Source organism: Oncorhynchus kisutch, linkage group LG13 (genome assembly GCF_002021735.2).
Source record: "Oncorhynchus kisutch isolate 150728-3 linkage group LG13, Okis_V2, whole genome shotgun sequence".
NCBI classification, from domain to species: domain Eukaryota; kingdom Metazoa; phylum Chordata; class Actinopteri; order Salmoniformes; family Salmonidae; genus Oncorhynchus; species Oncorhynchus kisutch.
In genome coordinates this window covers 52557692-52576201 of record NC_034186.2, presented here as the reverse complement: position 1 = coordinate 52576201, position 18510 = coordinate 52557692, and the positions used below count along the sequence as shown (strand labels likewise).

The following is an 18510-nucleotide window of genomic DNA, read 5'->3' as shown; positions in this document are numbered from 1 at the left end:
TTTTATTTCTTTCATCACATTCCCAGTGGGTCAGAAGTTTACATACACTCAATTAGTATTTGGTAGCATTGCCTTTAAATTGTTTAAATTGGGTCAAACGTTTCGGGTAGCCTTCCACAAGCTTCCCACAATAAGTTGGGTGAATTTTGGCCCATTCCTCCTGACAGAGCTGGTGTAACTGAGTCAGGTTTGTAGGCCCCCTTGCTCGCACAAGCTTTTTCAGTTCTGCCCACAAATTTTCTATGGGATTGAGGTCAGGGATTTGTGATGGCCACTCCAATACCTTGACTTTGTTGTCCTTATTAAGACATTCTGCCACAACTTTGGAAGTATGCTTGGGGTACTTGTCCATTTGGAAGACCCATTTGCGACCAAGCTTGAACTTCCTGACTGATGTCTTGAGATGTTGCTTCAATATATCCACATAATTTTCCTCCTCATGATGCATCTATTTTGTGAAGTGCACCAGTCCCTCCTGCAGCAAAACACCCCCACAACATGATGCTGCCACCCCCGTGCGTCACGGTTGGGATGGTGTTCTTCAACTTGCAAGCCTTCCCCTTTTTCCTCCAAACATAACGATGGTCATTATGGCCAAACATTTCTATTTTTGTTTCGCCAGACCAGGGGACAATCGCAGAATGCGTCTCCTTCTTGAGCGGTATGACGGCTGCGTGGTCCCATGGTGTTTAAACTTGCGTATTGTTTGTACAGAGGAGTGTGGTACCTTCAGGCGTTTGGAAATTGCTCCCAAGGATGATCCAGACTTGTGGAGGTCTACACATTTTTACTGAAGCTGATTTATTTTGATTTTCCCATGATTTCAAGCGAAGAGGCACTGAGTTTGCAGATAGGCCTTGAAATACATTAGCCAATTAGATTCTTCTAAAGCCATGACATCATTTTCGGGAATTTTCCCAGCTGTTTAAAGGCACAGTCAACTTAGTGTATGTACACTTCTGGAATTGTGATACAGTGAATAAGTTAAATAATCTGTCTGTAAACAATTGTTGGAAAAATGACTTGTGTCATGCACAAAGTCGATGACCTAACCGAGTTGCCAAAACTATAGTTTGTTTACAATACATTTTTGGAGTGGTTGAAAAACGAGTTTATGTACATTTCCGACTTCAACTGTAAATTAATATGTTGGTTTGCATAAAATAGTCTGTATTAAGACCCGAATGGAAGAAAGAAAGTCAAGATCTCATTGAGAACTACACTTTTGTATTTTGGGAGGGTCACACCCCGTGAAACCCTGTAGAAATACAGTTGTTCATCGTAAATAAAATAAACATCAGTCTATTTCTCTAGTCCTAAACACTGAAGCTAAGTGAATGAAATCAGAAAATGTGTCACCACACACACAGAACCAAACCGATGCACTGACTGTAATAAAAAGTGCATTTCATGGGGAGAAGTTAATGTGTGAAGAACATAACTTGCCATATAAAACCTCCAGTAACTATACAGCAGTAACATCAAAAGTACATCTACAAAAAAGCACAGTAATGTTCCACTTAAACATTGAACCCTTAAACATAAAAAGGCAAAACCAACCCTGAGAAAATAATCTCAACAAAATAATGACGCATCTTCATACATTTTTAGATCTTAAAATGTAGCATTTAAAACAATACTTGAACAGGACGTCAAAAATACATCTTTAACAGTGTAGCATCAGTTCAGGTTAAAGTGGAAACACGAAATAGCAATGTGGGCCCCGCCAGCAGTGTTTCCTTAGCCTGGCCCCAGATCTGTTTGTGCTGGCTTGCCACTACTATGGACGTTGTTGGCGAAACAGTACAAGCAGATCTGGGACCAAGCTAGTGTTTCCTATTATGTTGTGGAAAAATAATGGAAAGATGATGGAACCATTCATTGGCTGTGTAGGTTTTTTGGAGTCATCTTTTGGACGGTCTGTGTCTTGTTACTAAACACAGGGCATACTAGCACACCTTCACGTATTTGCATGTGAGCGCATTTTACAGACACACTTGTTTAAAAGGAGAAACGCAGTACACACAGTAACATAAAGGAACTAATTATGACAGTCGCTGATGAAATCCTGACTTTATATAGCTTCGAAAATGAAAACCCAGTTTCTGCTAATACACGTGTTTGTTCTTGTGGAGTTTTGTGATTTAGCTTCAGGCCACATCGTTGCTTGATCACAGCTTGCCCTGACATCATTAGAAGGGCACAGGGTGAAACAAATATTGAAGCTAGATTGTAATCTATACTGATAACCGTCATGCAATGTGTATCCATGCAGACTGTTCCAGTATCTCTATCCTCGGACTCTGTCATATTCGGAAAAACCAGTGTTGAAGTTGCATATTGATATAGATGATCGAAATGACGACTATATCAATACAATGACTCAGAGAGGAGTGTAGTGGGATATGTCCAGGTTTAGGTCAGAGGTCATGTCCATATCCCTAGCTGAACAATCAGAGGCTCTTCACAGAGCCTACAAACACAGTGTCCAATAGAGAATCAGGCCCTTTTGTATCACTTCTGAAGATTGTGGAGTTCCCCTTAGTGGCAGACTATGGGCTTGTGACTGAGGCCTTGTCTTGTTGGTCTCTCTCTCTCTCTCTGGACCCCAAGGCTGTAGTGGAGCTCATCACTGTAGCGTTCACATGATGCGCATTGTGGACATACCTTCCTCATCATGTGGGCAGTCTTTCAGCTTCCTCTTAAAATACAAAAAAAACAAAAGCCATTATGTCAATGGAGTGGCTATCATGTTGAACTCATCTATACTAAAATTGCAATTCCAATTCTGTTCATAGAGGGTTGATTTACTGTACACACCTGATTGCGAAAGAGAATCCTCATCCGCAGTGGAAAACTGTAGATCTGACCCCAGAGCAGCTATGGAGCTCCTGGGCCGGATGCAGCGGTCGCCTGAGAGACTCCTCCGCAGTAAGGCCTGGAACATGGAATAGAGATGATCAAACCATGATACTAGCCACCTCAATGACATGAATAGATGATCTTAACTTATTGCTTTGAGGACTACCATACTTCTACAAAGGAGAGTGTGTTGGTTTGGGGCTAGTACAGTGGTAAGCTTACCTTGTTGGTTTGTAGGCTTATACACAGGTAGTGATAATAGTGTTTCGGGGTTTGGTAGTACACTATGATAGACGTGATCTTACTTTGCGTGTTAGGGGGCTGCTTGGAGCCGAGGCGCTGCTGTAGAGACTCAGGCTGGAGTTGGACCTGCTGACCGTCAGGGTTTTAGACGAGCCTCCTTTCTGGGAGTTGTCGAATAAATACTTCTCCTTTATCTTTAGGTTCGTCCGACCTTTCACTGTGAAATAAATATCAATGGTCATTGTGAATCTGGCTTCATTAAAGCAAGCGTTTTGGGAGGATGTAGTGGATGCAATGCAAGTGGAAATGGACTGTATTAAAAGGCATGCGGAAAGAGCTTTACAGTGCTTCTCAGGTCACCGCGGGCGCTGTCCACATGCTTTCGAATGCACTGCTAAAAACTGATACAAGCTTTCCCACTAGCATTGCAAAAAAAAAATGCTAGCCAAGAGATTATGGATGTTGCTAAATGACCAGCTAACAAACTTCAAAATGGTTCGGATGAAATGTCAACATCCAAAATAAGACGAAAATAAACTAAAAGTTAAAACCTTATATTTGAGAATTATTCATCAATCAATGCGGTCCTACTTTAAGTCTCCACTAACCTCTACAAGGGTCATTCTTGACCAGGAATTCATCAAGTGCTGTCCAACCTCCTCCCACTCGTACCATCAGGGTACTGCGCAGGATACGCACCATCCGCAACTGTTGGGAATCCCCAAACTACAGCAGAGGCCAACGAAAAACATAACTGGTTTCAATAGTCTGGCATTAACAACCCTATGACCAAAGTTTTCTCTGGGTTCAGTTCAACACATGTTCATTGTTACAATGACCCGACATACAATCAAAAGGTTTTACGGTCCCTCACCCTGTAGCGGTTGGCACTGATCTGCTCCACCTGGAACCTCTTGGGACAGTTGCACTGAGACACCTGTCGACTCACCTGAGGGAGATACGGGAGTCAGTGAGTCAGATAACGTTCATCAAACACAGCCGTGTTCAGGTGTAATACGTGGAACTGTATGCTGTTACACTGTTGGAGATCCTGGGCATGAAAACAACTCTGGGAGACATTTCACCTCCTCGTTGATCTGATCTGCATCTAGCGTCCTCCTGTAGGGATCCCGGCTGGGATGGAGGGCACTCACAAACTCATAGTAGTCAATGAAGCCGTCCCCATTCATGTCAAAGATATTGGCCACTGCATTCATCTCCAGGGAGTTGGTGGGGAATTCTAAAAAGGTCATATGTGGATTTGTTTTAGAATTTTAGACTTTGAATCAGTGATGGGAGATGACATTTAAATACGATTTTAATAACAGACTGATCAAAGGTTTCTGCTGATTCAATAAGGCCATCGTTCTCTCCAGGACATTAGTACCAATTGGCAGTTTTATACACAAATCAAATCAATAATGAATGGGCGTTGATATTGATTAAATGGATATAGAGTTTGAGTGACCGATGCTGAGAGGCTTGGAAGTGGGTATGAGGGCAGGGCTTACTGGATGCCAGGACATTGTCGATTAACTCCTTCTTGCTGATTCGTCCATCCTGGTCCCTGTCGATGTTTCGGAACACATCTAGGATCCGAGACTTGAGGTGGCTGATCCACTGCATGTAGCGCTTTCGCCAGACGTTGAAGTCGAAGTTTGCAAATTCCTCCATCTGTTTGTTGAAAATCAATAATATTAGTGACAAATGACATTAACACTGTACATAGAGTAATTTTGATCCAGATTTGAAGCTATTGAAAGGGAAACTCGGTAACACTTCCAATGAATACCCTCTTAATAATGCATTTTTACTATGTCTTATTAACTAATGCACTTTAATGCACCAAAAGCTGCTCACGAACGTTTACAACTAATGTATAAAGCATGTAGGGGAACGCAGCATACCGCTGTGAAGCAAAGAGTTAACATATAGCTGGCAGTATGTTGTGGCAGTCACCTCTTGGAGCCTCTGCTCGTGCTGCTCTAGGCGGCCCTGTCTGGCCTGAGCCAGGAGCCAGAGTTTCTGCCAGTGGCTGACCAGCTGACTCAGCTGAGGGGTCTGAGGGTTCAGGTTCTCCAGGGGGAGAGGGATTACTATAGGCTGGAGTTTCAGAGTGCTCCTCCTCTCTGGAGCAAACACAGGAAGATGGATACCTCAATTAGCTTAGTATCTACAAACATCCTTTTACATAAAAAAAAACATATTTTATCTGAAAATCAAATCATTTCTGGGGAAACCTTACTGTGGTCAAAAATGTACAAAAACAGCAAAGAGCAATTTCTCAAGCAAGAATTTAGCAAGGACTGTCTGGGAGTGGTCTGATTGGGTGGAGGGGGGACTGACAACGAGCAGTTATTGGCAGAGAGGTTTGGAACTCTTTAGTCTTTTAAGTAATTTACCGCCTGGTGATGTCGATAGGCAGGCCAAAACTCAATCCCATCAAAATAGGCAGAACTTTCAGGTGGTGTTTTCAAACAACTCTTACACTAAAAAGGCATTATCATCATTTTCACAATTTCACACCATTATTCCAACTTCATAGTGTGAAAATATATAAAGTATAAAACACAGGACAATTAATTACGTGTTTGACTACATTGGGCCTTTAATGTAAAATTTGTCCATGTTTGACATAATCCCTCCAAAAATGTGCACGTCAACATTTTAATATGGCTCAGATTAGTGCTGTAAGTGAAACAGGTATTCAATAAAATACAAAGTCCCTAAGCCAACAGGTTGCAAACCCTAACCCTTCACTTACTTGTCAGTGCCTTGCGGCACGGCGAAGCCTGCTGTTTGGGGATCAGCTTCTGTTTGCAGGATTTTGTGGCATGTTCTACATCTGGTAGTTTTCGGTTCAGCTCCTCCATGAATACCTGGAGAGAGGAATGGTGAGTTATTATTCGAGTCTTAACTAAAAAGAAATTGAGTCTGTAAAGAACAAAATAGATAGTATTTTGTGAACTAATACTCACACTTGACTTTTCCCCCCCTTAATAGCTCAGATTTTGCTGATAGCTACTTTATTGAGGAACAATGTCCTTACTATGTGATATGTGGTTGTCCCACAAAGCTATCTTAAAATGAATGCACTAACTTTAAGTCATCTCTGGATAAGAGAGTCTGCTAAATGACTAAAATGTCAAATGTAAATGTATTTGGTTATTGTATACTGTGTGGATTGCAACTGTTTAGCTGTGTTTGTTAGTCCTGTGCTCTGTATGGTTTGAGGCTCGTAGAGACTCTATGGTTTGTGACTGTGAAACTCTGTGTTCATGTACTATACCATGTGTTGGACGATGAGTTCCTGGTTGTGTTCTATGCTCTCAGCCGGTGGCTCCTGGTCTCTGAGGTCGAGGGCCTCCTCGGCGGATGAGATCCAGTCCAGTAGGCGCTGCAGATTCTCCCGCTCATCCTCCAGAGCAGACAGGCTGGCCTGGATCCTCTGGCCCTGCTGCTGGGCCCAAGTCTGCACCTGAATCAGAGAGAGAGAGAGAGAGAGAGAGGGGGAACACCAGCAAAAAGTTACTTCTGGATTCTGTGTTGTCTACAGGGAATCAGCAAGACCACCTAACAGAAAATGACTAACTTGCAGACTGACTGACTGCAAATTGACTGACAGGCTGTCTGGCTGGCCAACTCACTCATTCCCTTTGCACCGGTTAGCACATCATAAGCAGCAACAAAAACCTAATTTATCTTCAAAATGGATCAAACATTCACAGTTTCTTTGGTGGGGGAGGGGCAATGTAAATATAACCTAGCGTAGCAGGTGTAGAAAGATGCCTGAACAGAGATCCCACTTCAGTTTTTAGGAGAAGCAGATGTTTGGCTGTAAAATACTGTGGCCCTGAAAACCGGATGTTAGTGTATTCTGGTGGCTCCGCAAAGGCTAATTTATATATCTCAAAGAAATAAGGCTACACTGACACAATGCTTAAGTCATTATCATTACATTTTTGTCCTACGTAAAATCCTAAGTAGGTAAGAGTGGTCTCACCTCTTCGTAGCGGGTCTTGGTGACGCTGATCCAGGACTTGAGTGTGATGATGGAGTCTGGGTGACAGGAGGACAGGATTTCCTCACTCAGACATTGGATGCTCTCTAGCTCCATCTCCTGGAAGCTCAGGGAAGTGATTGACTCCTGGACACAGGGCACCAACACAGAGCTCATTACACCCCCTGTCTACTGGGTAATGCCATCAAACTATAAAACTATGAGTAAATACAAAACGATCTGAAGCGTGGTATCTTGAAAGTCAGTAAAGCTGAAAAGGCAACCACAAAACTGAAACTACCTCCCTCCAGCCATCTGAGTCCATCACCATCTTTCAGTCGAGCCCTACCTCTTCATCATGGCCTGCCCTTAACCCCACTATCCTCACACACTCTTCTCAAGCACCCATTATCTTCTTATACACCTTAATAATGGAGGCTACAGTGATATTAGGCCTAAATGTCTACCTACCTCATGTTGTTTTCGAAAGGCCAGCAGAGCTTCCTCCTCCTCAGGGATGACCCCGTACTTCAGCACCCTCTCTGCCTCCGCCAGATGCTCCAGGAAGGAGTGGACCAGCCTGTCAAACTTCTCAGCCTGACAGAGACACACATATGAAAGGACAATGAGATAAACCGTCCTAAATAGAATGACATAACAAGGCATTATAAAGCCTCATGCATGTTTATAACAAGTCATAAATCATTATACCTGCAGGCTTTAAGTAAAGTGTTTAGGAAGGATACACTTTGTTGTCCAAGAGGGGGGAAACTGTCTTGAACAATTTCTGGGTATACCCCGTCCATACTATACAAGTACATTACATAACACTGAAGACGAGTCAAATGTGATTGTAAAATGTGAATAAGACAGTATGGTGAGTTACCTGTTGAAGGGCTGCCTCCAGCCTGGCCTGCTTGGATACGGACAGTTTACACACATCCTCCCAGCGTCCCTCCAATTCGTCCATCTGCTCCTGCAACCAATGGGCATCAGCAGTGCTGCTCCTGGTCAGGTCCCTCACCGAGCGCTTCAGGGTCCTAATGCACCCGGCTCGCTTCCCCAACTCCTTCTGGAACACCTGAGAAACAAGAGAGTCCAAGAGAATGTCAGCGTGAGAGGAATGTCATACCCTATATTGCTGTCAAACAGCTTTCAGGTGACGCCTCAAGAAAGGTATTGCTATGGTGTCCATAGAAAAGCCTCAATATCTTATCGAATCACATTCACAGAATGTATAAATAATGACCTTGTGCTTGTCGATCAGATTGTTGACCATGTCTTTTTCCCCACTGACAGATACGTCTTCAGCCAGCTGTGGCTCTGCTCTGTATAACCAGTCATTCAAGGCTTGAAGGGCGTCTGTGAATCTGCCTGAAAACAGCAGTGCCTCCTCCAGTTTGTGTTGCCTGAGGAAAATTTTACTGGATCATAAACTCTGTCAAAGTTGGCCAACCGTGTTGCCCAAATTGATTCCGGCCACAATCCACTCCCTACCCCTACCCTTGGCTTTGATGTTTGCAGATCCCTTCCATGTTTGCAGATCTGTAAGGTGGAAGCAAAATTGTGGATAGTCCACAACTATTTGGATTGAACCTATCCTATCCCTTCAGGTCTACAGATATTGAGGGCCTAGGGGAAGAGGTAGGGAGTGAATTGGGACCAGTATTTTAAATAATTTTAGCTGTGTGGAAATGCCATTTCCCTCAGCAGTGCATTGTGTCCCTCACCTTTCCATGGATTTGCCACTGATGGTATCCCATGAGTCCCGGAGCTCAGAGAGCAGGTTCTCCAGGTGCTGTCTGTCCTGGGCGCTCTGAGACCTCTCATGGAGTCCCCGCCCACTCTTTAGAGTGGCCTCGTACATAGGTCGCTTCGAGCGCAGAAGCTTCTGGAAGTCCTAGGAGCACACATACAGAAAAATACAGGAATAAAAGGTAAATATGTAATTTTGCAGAACAAAAACAATGGACAAAAACAATGGATTTAAATTATACATTCTAAGCTAGAATAATATTCACAAGAGCTACAATTATTTCTATAATTTTATTAGGCCTACCTTCTGTTCGGTGAGCTGCAGTTTAATTTCCTCGTGGTCCGCGGCGATCTCTTTATGTGTGTCCAGCGTCTGCTCCACCTCAGTCATCCAGTCCACTAGAAGGCGCCAAGATTCACTGAACTGAAATTTTAGAGGATAACGTGTGCTTGTTATCACGAGAGCCCTTCTAAATTGGACTATTGAAACTGAGGCATGAAGACTGTTTTGGAGGGTTACTATGAGTTAATAGATAGAGGATGTCGGGGAAAAAATAATATTATGTGGGGTGGAAAATACAGAATAGTTCATAATTACCAAAAAAACGATATTCCAGAGATGGTTCTGTATCTATACCTGTTTTGCATTCTTCTTGACGTCCTCTAGTGTTCGGCCCCTCTCTGTGGTGCACTGGTGAAGCTTCCTGTAGCGGTCGTGTACGGTCATGATCAGGTTGTGAACCACGTCACAGTCCTCCTTCCTGCTCAGCTCGGTCAGCCTGGAGCCTGCAGTCTCCACCACTGTCTTCTTCTCACCGTAGCAGTTCACCTCACTCACCAGAGTCTGTAGGGAGGAAATACACTAGGATTTATCATATACACACACAGACATCATTCGCACATGCACACACATATGCACAAACACATACTCTCACACACATAGACACAAATGCATGTGCACATGCATGCTAATACACACAAACACAAACTCACACGCAGGCACAGACAGACAGACAGACACACACACACACCCGGTGTTCTTGAAGCTGGCCACAGACTGTGTCCAGGACGAAGCTGGGGGCAGGCAGGTCTCCTATGGCCTCCTCATACTTGGCCATCCTGGTCAGCAGCTCCTGGACATTACAGTGGAACTCCTTTGCCAGGCTCAACCCTTCGGTTAGCTTAGCCTACGAACAGAACAGATATCACACTTTTACCCAGGTCATTCACAAATATACTGTAGTTAATCATCATACTCTTAGGCCCCTCATCAGTGTCACTTAGCCTGGTCCCAGATCTGGGTTGGAAGAAAACTGACTGAAAAAGGGAGGGACTACCTGAACTTATCCAGTAAGAAATGCTCCTTTTCGTTTTCTGTAGCTAAAACATTGTTGCATGCCCTAATCAACACAACCCTGTATGTAAGGTTGACAATGGTCAGAGGGGTTGGCTAAAACACATAGATCTGGGAGCAGCCTAAGTCTCACTCTCACCTTGCGGTCCTGTACTTTCCCGTAGACGGTAGTCCACTTCTGCTCCAGGATACAGAGGCTGTGTTCCGTGCTGGAGCCCCGGGTCACGTTGCCGCTCTCCAACATCCTGCGGATGGCGTTCCTCACGTCTGTGTAGGCATGGAGCTTGGAGTCCATCTCGTTACACAGCTCCTGGGGCGGTAGAGAGAGGGAAGCTCAGCATCCACTATGTCCACTTATATACAGCACGTCTCCCACTTTCCTTTCAAACTGATATATACATATATATTTTTTTTTATGGACAAAATATTATTCATTATGTATGCAGGCAAATGTCCATCTGCTAACTAGTTACCGTCCACCGTAACTGGGTAGAACAGGAAATAGACTATTGACTATTTGTCATCTTTTTGCAAATCGGTTGATATGAGGCTGCAAGGACACCGTTGTAATTTATTGATAACAATATTAAATATGCTCTCGGAGCCATCGGCATCAATACCTTCTGTCTCTCCAGAGTCTGTGCAGCAGGAAGGAGCTCTACAGCACAGTGGCATTGTGACATTGAACAAAGATGATTAGGGCATTTTGGGGCTGGCACTGAGCACTAGCACCCGGTCCTCTCTCAGGACCCTCTGGGGAGTGCCAGTGTTGTAGTACTCCACTTTAGCAACTTGATTGACACTGACACTGTGCTGTCAGCTCAAGAGGAAGAGATTATTCTGGGACAGGTACTGGGCTCTAGCACCCTCTCCTGTTCCCAGGACCCCTGGGGAAGTGCACAACACACTAGCACTCTGTTCTGTCAGCTCCGTTACACCCTGAGAGTGGTGTAAGACTGGTGGAGTGGTCTTGATGCTCTCCAGAAGGCATCTGTCACTGAGTCTAGTCCCAGGGATAACAGTAAGAGAGAACACTATGTCAAACTGCCTAAGCTCATTAGCTTAGGGGCGGCAGGGTAGCCTAGTGGTTAGAGCATTGGACTAGTAACCGGAAGGTTGCAAGTTCAAACCCTCAAGCTGACAAGGTACAAATCTGTCGTTCTTCCCCTGAACAGGCAGTTAACCCCTAGGCCGTCATTGAAAATAAGAATTTGTTCTTAAATGACATGCCTAATTAAATAAAGGTAAAATAAAAAAAATTGACCCTAGGGTGATTGACAGCCATCCTCAGCCCCAATCAAGGCTCCTAGCTACCTGGGAGGGAGAACATTGGACAGTGTGAGATAAATAATGAATCACTAAGCCTGGGTCCATTGCATTGCCTGCCTGCCTGCAGGCAGATTAAAGCATACCTTTGGGACAGGTTGACCCTGAATGGGATTCACTGTGACTATTTCCACCAGATTTTAAAGGTAAAATCTTACATAATGGATTACAACAGTGTCATGTCTTTATTTTTACACACGTTTTAAGCAATACCTTCATCATTTCCATGTCTTCACCATTAACAACCATTGCTTTTTGCCATGTCTGGGTACTTACTGACATCCAGTGGTAAAGAGGTCTGCTCACATAGGTAAAAGTCCTCACAAAATGGTCGTTTGTTGTTGTTTTGTGTCCCTTTAGTATGAATTAATGAGTAACATTTGATTTTCGCGTCAAATCGCCATTTGGCAACTCATAATTGGCACATAAACAAACATTACAATAATTCACTGTGGTAATTCAATGATATTTCTTCTTCTGGTGTTCTCTGCATTACGCATCGCATAAAGAGTGAATAATGTAAGGTAAAAAATCAATACATAATAGTAAATAAGGTTATCCAAACATTTATATGGTATATATACAGATAAATAAATACAGAAAATAAGAAACAGAAGGCATTTGAACCCAGTCTGGCACAAAGAGAAGTTTTATGTGTGAGACAAGCCTATGCACAATCTTTATGCACACGTACCATTTACCACATAGAAGCTAAATATATGTACAATGTAATTATAGGTAGCCCATTTTCTTTATTCCAGGCTTTTAACTAAATATTCCGCAAACGGAAATACACAATGGACAAAAAAACATAGTAGTTCGTACAATATTTTGCCTATGATAATTGTTTACCATATAGCTATAATAATAAACAGTTGACATTATTGTCGGTAGGTACTATACTGTACATACGTCCAAGCCTGAGTTTCTGCAAAGAGGCAGAGTGAGTTTAGTTTCTGTTTTGTTTCTTGGTAACTTGTGGGTGAGGTCCATTTCAACCAATGAGGAAAGAATAGCACAGACGATCCCTGTGTGTGAAAAAGAATGGCTGCCAGGTTGTCTCTCTTGGAGGAGCACCTCTCTTGTCCCGTTTGCGGTGACATCTTCAGGAATCCGGTGGTCCTCAAATGCAGCCACAGCTTCTGTGAGGAGTGTCTGCAGAAATACTGGAAGGAAATGGAGAATCCGCTGTGTCCCGTATGCAAAAAAGAGTGCTCATCTGAGGAGCAGAGTTTAAGCCTCGCCTTAAAGAGTCTCTGTGATTCCTTACAGAACGGGGGTGAAAACATCAGATCTGATAACAACTGCCAGCTGCATGGGGAGAAACTTAAAATCTTCTGTTTCGACGATAAACAGCTCATCTGTGTTGTCTGCTACACATCAAAAAAACATAAAGGCCATGACTGTTATCCCGTTGAGGAGGCTGTGCCGGATTTGAAGGTGAGACCATTTTGTACACTTTTTGTTTACTTTGCTTGCATTGGCAATGTACCTCTCTGCGACAAAACCAATTGCTTAATCAGCATTAATCAGGACTTTAAAAAATAAACGAACCTAAATGTGAAAAAGCTCGTTGCGTAAAATTACAAGTTCATGTTTGCTTGTGGAAGGCGATGGCAAAAGACACTGCACACACGCACTTTATTTATTTTTTGACATTGATGAGGAGAGCAGAGCACCAGAGAGGATGAAAACTACTATCTACTGTCTTTGAGAGCACAATTTCCGTTGCTCTTGTCCTGTGAGGAGTATATCTGTCTGTAATAAAAACACTTGTGGGGGAAAAACTCCTTCTGATTAGCTGGGCGTGGCTCCCAAGTGGGTGGGGCCTAATGAATTTATTTCAATTGACTGATTTCTTTATATAAACGGTAACTCAGTAAAATCGCTTATTGTTGCTTTTATATTTTTATTGAGTTTAAATTATACACCGGATAGGTGCAGTGAAATGTGTGTGTTTTTTACGGGATCAACCATAGTACGGCGCTCCTGGAGCAAATTAGGGATTAAAGTCCCTCGCTCAAGGACAGACGCATCGACAGATTTTTCTCACCTCGTTGGCTCGGGTATTCGAACCAGCGACCTTTCAGTTACTGGCAAAGGGGTAACATCCCGGCTCCATGCACATATACGGTACCCTGCAGGGTTCAATCCCTGACATAATTTTCCCATTTATTTTTATCCCACTCTTATTTAGCACAAAAAAAAAAGAGATTAGAGGGCTTCAGATTATTCAATACAAAAACCCAAGGCAACCAACCAGCTGCAATACGATTTTTAGTTACATTTGGGCATGTTGAATTGTATTTTCAATCAACCTAAAAAAATTCAAGCAAATTTGTGAATGTTGGTTGAGCCCAAATGTTGCGCAAACAAAAAATGGTATTGCATCTGGTTGCCTTTGAAGCTGAATCAACACACATTATTTTTTAAAGTATGGGTAACTAAATCAGATGTTTGACAATTATCACTTCCAATCTAGAGTGAAATCCAGGCTGTGGTTTCCACTTTGAAGAACAAACTAGAAAACAAGAACACAGCCAAGATGTGTCATCAAAGCTGGGTGGAGCACATAAAGGTAACTATTATAATGCATTTGAAGTAACATGAATATTTGAGTGAGCGTTTGAGCAATGTTCAAAGTTGAGTTGAATGTTCTAATTGTAGGGCCAGGCCCAATTTGCAGAGGAGCAGATCAGCAGGGAGTTTCAGAAACTCCACCAGTTCCTAGACGAGGAAGAGACGGCCAGGATAGCTACCCTGAGAGAGGAAGAACAGCAGAAATCTGAAGTGATGCAAGAAAAAGCTGAGGCATTGACCAGAGAGCTCACAACCCTTTCAGAGATGATTGTAGTTATAGATAAGGAAATGGAAGTTGACGATATCACATTCCTGCAGGTAAGGGGTCTGTCAAAATGTTAAAAATCCCATTGCTGTGAAATTGTTTCTCTCACAGTCGCCTGATATTAAGTGACGTTGTCCTCGTTCTTTTTTCATAGAACTACAAGGCCATACTTAACAGGTAAATCACTTTCTTTTTTTTAAGTGTCTAAATTATTATAATTCCTTCCATTCCACTGACGCCACCCATTTTTTTTTTTTTTCATAGAGCCAATTGCACATTCCCAGATACTGAAGATACTCAGGTAGTGTCAGGAGCACTGATTGACGTGGCCAAACATGTGGGATCTCTCAAGTTCAAAGTCTGGGAGAAGATGCATGAGTTTGTTGACTACAGTGAGTGCATTCCCCCCCCCCCCCCAAAAAAAAATGGTTTCTCTACTGTATGTCTCCCACCAATATAGTTCAATATTAATATACAATATCTCTGCACACATCCCTATAGCTCCTGTGACCATGGATCCGAACACAATGTCCACTAAGTTCACACTCTCTGATGACCTCACCACTATGACATACTGTGACGAGAGGCAGAGTCTCCCAGACAATCCCGAAAGGTTTCTTAACGTAGGAGTGTTGGGTTCTGAAGGGTACAGTAAAGGCATCCATTACTGGGATGTGGAGGTTGGAGATAATGATAACTGGATCTTAGGAGTAGCCAAAGAGTCCATTCCACGCAAGAAGCAAGTCAAAATGGAGCCTCAGAGTGGATTGTGGATCATCAAATACATCAGTGGCAAATACAAAGCATGTATAAAATCGCATGTCCAGATCAAAGTAGATGAGAGCCCACAAGTGATCCGAGTTCGACTGGACTGTGACAAAGGGGAGGTGACATTCTGCGACATCACCAAGAACACGACTCTCTACACCTTCAAAGACAGATTCACTGAAAAGGTGTTCCCGTACTTTAATAGTGGAAGTAAGATTTGCCCACTGCGCCTTTTTGTAGCGGGAAAGGCGAAAACTAGCTAATTGCCAGGGTCAAGTGAGGACAAACTGACATTAGCTGGAAGTTTTTTAATTTTTTTTTTTAGCTTTATTTAACTAGGCAAGTCAGTTAAGAACAAATTCTTATTTTCAATGACGGCCTGGGAACAGTGGGTTAACTGCCTGTTCAGGGGCAGAACGACAGATTTGTACCTTGTCAGCTCGGGGGTTTGAACTTGCAACCTTCCGGTTACTAGTCCAACGCTCTAACCACTAGGCTACCCTGCCGCCCCGACTAAAACTCCATGTAATTAAAATGAAGACTTTCCTTTAATGTTTTTTAAAATTTTATTTATTCGTTATTTTACCAGGTAAGTTGACTGAGAACACATTCTCATTTACAGCAACGACCTGGGGAATAGTTACAGGGGAGAGGAGGGGGATGAATGAGCCAATTGTAAACTGGGGATTATTAGGTGACCGTGATGGTTTGAGGGCCAGTTTGGGAATTTAGCCAGGACACCGGGGTTAACACCCCTAATCTTACGATAAGTGCCATGGGATCTTTAAATGACCGCAGAGAGTCAGGACACCCGTTTAACGTCCCATCCGAAAGACGGCACCCTACACAGGGTAGTGTAATCACTTCCCTGGGGCATTGGGATAGTTTTTAGACCAGAGGAAAGAATAAGACACACTGCCATCTGAGAAGTAATGAACAAGTGTTTTAAGCAGTTGATACAGTATATAAAACATTTAATGTCAGTAATCAAAATAAATGATATGTAAGTTTCAATTGCACCTTCCTAGTCATTCAATTAACACTTGCATTTACACATTCACAAAAAGTTTGAATGTACTGTCATTAAAGATATCAACCACTAGATGGGGGTATCCAGCTATAGACATCCCTATTGCTCAATGCCACACTGTAAAATGTGCGTACAGTCAGAGTAGGTTCCTCTGAGCTGAGACAAAACCTTGTAAAAAAACTATCATACAATGACAATACATATTAGGTTTCAATGAGATCCAGGTGGATGGGTAAAGGGGTCTCACCCTATAGTACTATGAATCTCTGAACTTGGATTTCAGTTTTTGATCAGGGCACAGGACCGTTTGTGGGCAGCTACTAGATGGGTCCAGTGGCGACCCATCATTCAGGGCAGTTGAGTTTTTTTGTTTTGTTGCATGTTATTTTGGCATTAATACAGTATGTGTCATATCAGTTTGCAAACAATGTCAATTAAAAATGTCATACATTGAGTCAGTAAAACTGCATACAAACATGGTCTCTTTTTTTGCATTCTTGAGCGAGGCAGCTTCAAAATGCAGATGTTTCAGCCTAGCTCAGCACTTTCTGTGGTGGTGGGGCAGCCAGCAGAATATATGGAACGTAGGAGTTGGTAATGTTCTCTCGTTGCACTGTAATTGGCTCAATGTTCTTTCACTCATGGGGACACTACGTCACCGCAAAATATACAGGTAGAGCTAGAAAATGCATGCCCCTTTGGTGCTGCCATAGAGTTACATTAGAAGTGTCCATCCAAGAAGGCTCAAGGTCATTGGCCACAGATAAAATTACATCAAATCACATATCTACAGTAGCTTTGATTGGATTGATCATGTCAACATCATACTTTCAAAAGTAGCAAGCTAGCAGTCATCATCATTAATCATGTGACAATCATACTGGCAAATCCTTGTCATATGAAGAGAAATTATAGATAAAATGTATTGGTGCTCATCTGCCATTGGATATAAACGTTACACAGCAAGTTGGAAATCGCAAATTCAACAATGAGTGGTTTGGAAGGAATCAGTGGCTAACTGCAAGCAGTGCAAAGTGTGTGGTCCAAGTTTGGGTTTAAGGGTCTCTTTTCCAAGCTTAAAAGGATAAACATTTAACATTGGTCATGCTGTCAATCCAGCATAACTTCTGCTGCGATCAAAACAACTGGAAACTCTGAACTGGGAAATCTGACTTCAGTGAGTTCAAGACAACTCGGAACTCTGAAAAATAATAGCTCTGACTCGGTCATCCAACTCAGAATTGCAAGTCGGGAACTCGGGCCTCTTTCTAGAGCTTCAACCTGAAGATCACTGACGTCATCATGTTTCAACCTTGTTTTTAATCAGAGTTCACAGTTGTCTTGAAAGCACTAGAAATCCAGAGAGTGCCAGACTTTGATGACAAAATGTGCCCACAAGGGACCGCCGCACCACCTTCCTGTTCAAGTAAGCACAGCACAACAAGGTGAGTCCCAAATGTATTGCATGCTGCTCTATAAATGATGTAATATGCCAGGGTGATATATACTGTAGCTAAGAAAGTAATACTAAGTGTATGTTGTGTAGTAAGCTGTTAGTAGCCCATGTGCCTCACCCTAACAATGTGGTCCATTTTCCCCTCATAATTTAGCCTACTGTTCTAACTTGGTGGTGCACACGTAGCCTATAGCCTGTTTTAGAGAAATGTAATCATTGAATATTGTAAGAGCTGTCATTGTCTGCTTATACACCCCCTTTATATATCCTACAGTTCTGACTTGGTGTTACATGGAGAATACCGTAAGAACGGCCCATGTCCTGAATTCTGTCGCTGTACATTTCAAAAGTGCTGAACAAATAGTTACAGTGAATTCGGAAAGCATTCAGACCCCTTGACTTTTTCCACATTTTGTTATGTTACAGCCTTATTGCAAAATGTATTCAATTGTTTGTGTTTTCTTAACAATCTTCACACAATACACCATAATGACAAAGAAAAAACTGAGTATCAATGCACAGCTATTTTCAGGTCTCTCCAGAGATGCTTGATCAGGTTAAAGTCCGGGCTCTGGCTGGGATACTCCAGGACATTCAGAGACTTGCAACTCCTGTGTTGTCTTGGCTGTGTGATTATGTTCGTTGTCCTGTTGGAAGGTGAACCTTTGCCCCAGTCTGAGGTCCTGAGCGCTCTAGAGCAAGTTTGCATCAAAGATTTCTCTGTACTTTTCCCATTCATCTTTCCCTCGATCCTGACTAGTCTCCCAGTCCCTGCCACTAAAAAACATCCCAACAGCATGATGCTGCCACCGTAGCGATGGTACCAGCTTTCCTCCAGACGTGACACTTGGAATTCAGGCCAAAGGGTTCA

General features: G+C 42.8%; 2 protein-coding genes across 2 annotated transcripts in view; one reads left to right on the top strand and one right to left on the bottom strand.

The window, feature by feature from the left end:
* Positions 1–1210: 1210 nt before the first annotated feature.
* LOC109902918 (microtubule-actin cross-linking factor 1) overlaps positions 1211–18510 on the bottom strand; it is a 32262-nt gene continuing 14962 nt past the window's right edge. The window contains exons 21-39 of the mRNA XM_020499609.2: positions 10354–10524; positions 9892–10047; positions 9498–9704; positions 9165–9284; positions 8836–9005; positions 8355–8514; positions 7992–8186; positions 7577–7702; positions 7109–7252; positions 6395–6583; positions 5870–5984; positions 5065–5234; positions 4617–4779; positions 4191–4345; positions 3980–4054; positions 3714–3831; positions 3168–3322; positions 2821–2938; positions 1211–2701 (exon numbers count right to left, since the gene is read on the bottom strand). Of these exons, the coding sequence (XP_020355198.2) occupies positions 2676–2701; positions 2821–2938; positions 3168–3322; positions 3714–3831; positions 3980–4054; positions 4191–4345; positions 4617–4779; positions 5065–5234; positions 5870–5984; positions 6395–6583; positions 7109–7252; positions 7577–7702; positions 7992–8186; positions 8355–8514; positions 8836–9005; positions 9165–9284; positions 9498–9704; positions 9892–10047; positions 10354–10524 (2733 nt within the window). The 3' untranslated portion in view covers positions 1211–2675. The remainder of the gene's footprint in view (positions 2702–2820; positions 2939–3167; positions 3323–3713; positions 3832–3979; positions 4055–4190; positions 4346–4616; positions 4780–5064; positions 5235–5869; positions 5985–6394; positions 6584–7108; positions 7253–7576; positions 7703–7991; positions 8187–8354; positions 8515–8835; positions 9006–9164; positions 9285–9497; positions 9705–9891; positions 10048–10353; positions 10525–18510) is intronic.
* LOC109902200 (tripartite motif-containing protein 35) lies at positions 12121–16650 on the top strand. The gene is made up of 6 exons (XM_020498366.2): positions 12121–12980; positions 14023–14118; positions 14208–14438; positions 14540–14562; positions 14650–14777; positions 14887–16650. The coding sequence occupies exons 1-6, from the start codon at positions 12585–12587 to the stop codon at positions 15414–15416; spliced, it is 1404 nt and encodes a 467-aa protein (XP_020353955.1). The 5' UTR covers positions 12121–12584; the 3' UTR covers positions 15417–16650.

Coding starts and splice junctions, on each gene's coding strand:
- LOC109902200 (XM_020498366.2), top strand. CDS start 12,585: ATGGCTGCCAGGTTGTCTCTCTTGGAGGAGCACCTCTCTTGTCCCGTT. Junction 12,981..14,022: donor AGGCTGTGCCGGATTTGAAG/GTGAGACCATTT, acceptor CTTCCAATCTAG/AGTGAAATCCAGGCTGTGGT. Junction 14,563..14,649: donor TACAAGGCCATACTTAACAG/GTAAATCACTTT, acceptor TTTTTTTCATAG/AGCCAATTGCACATTCCCAG.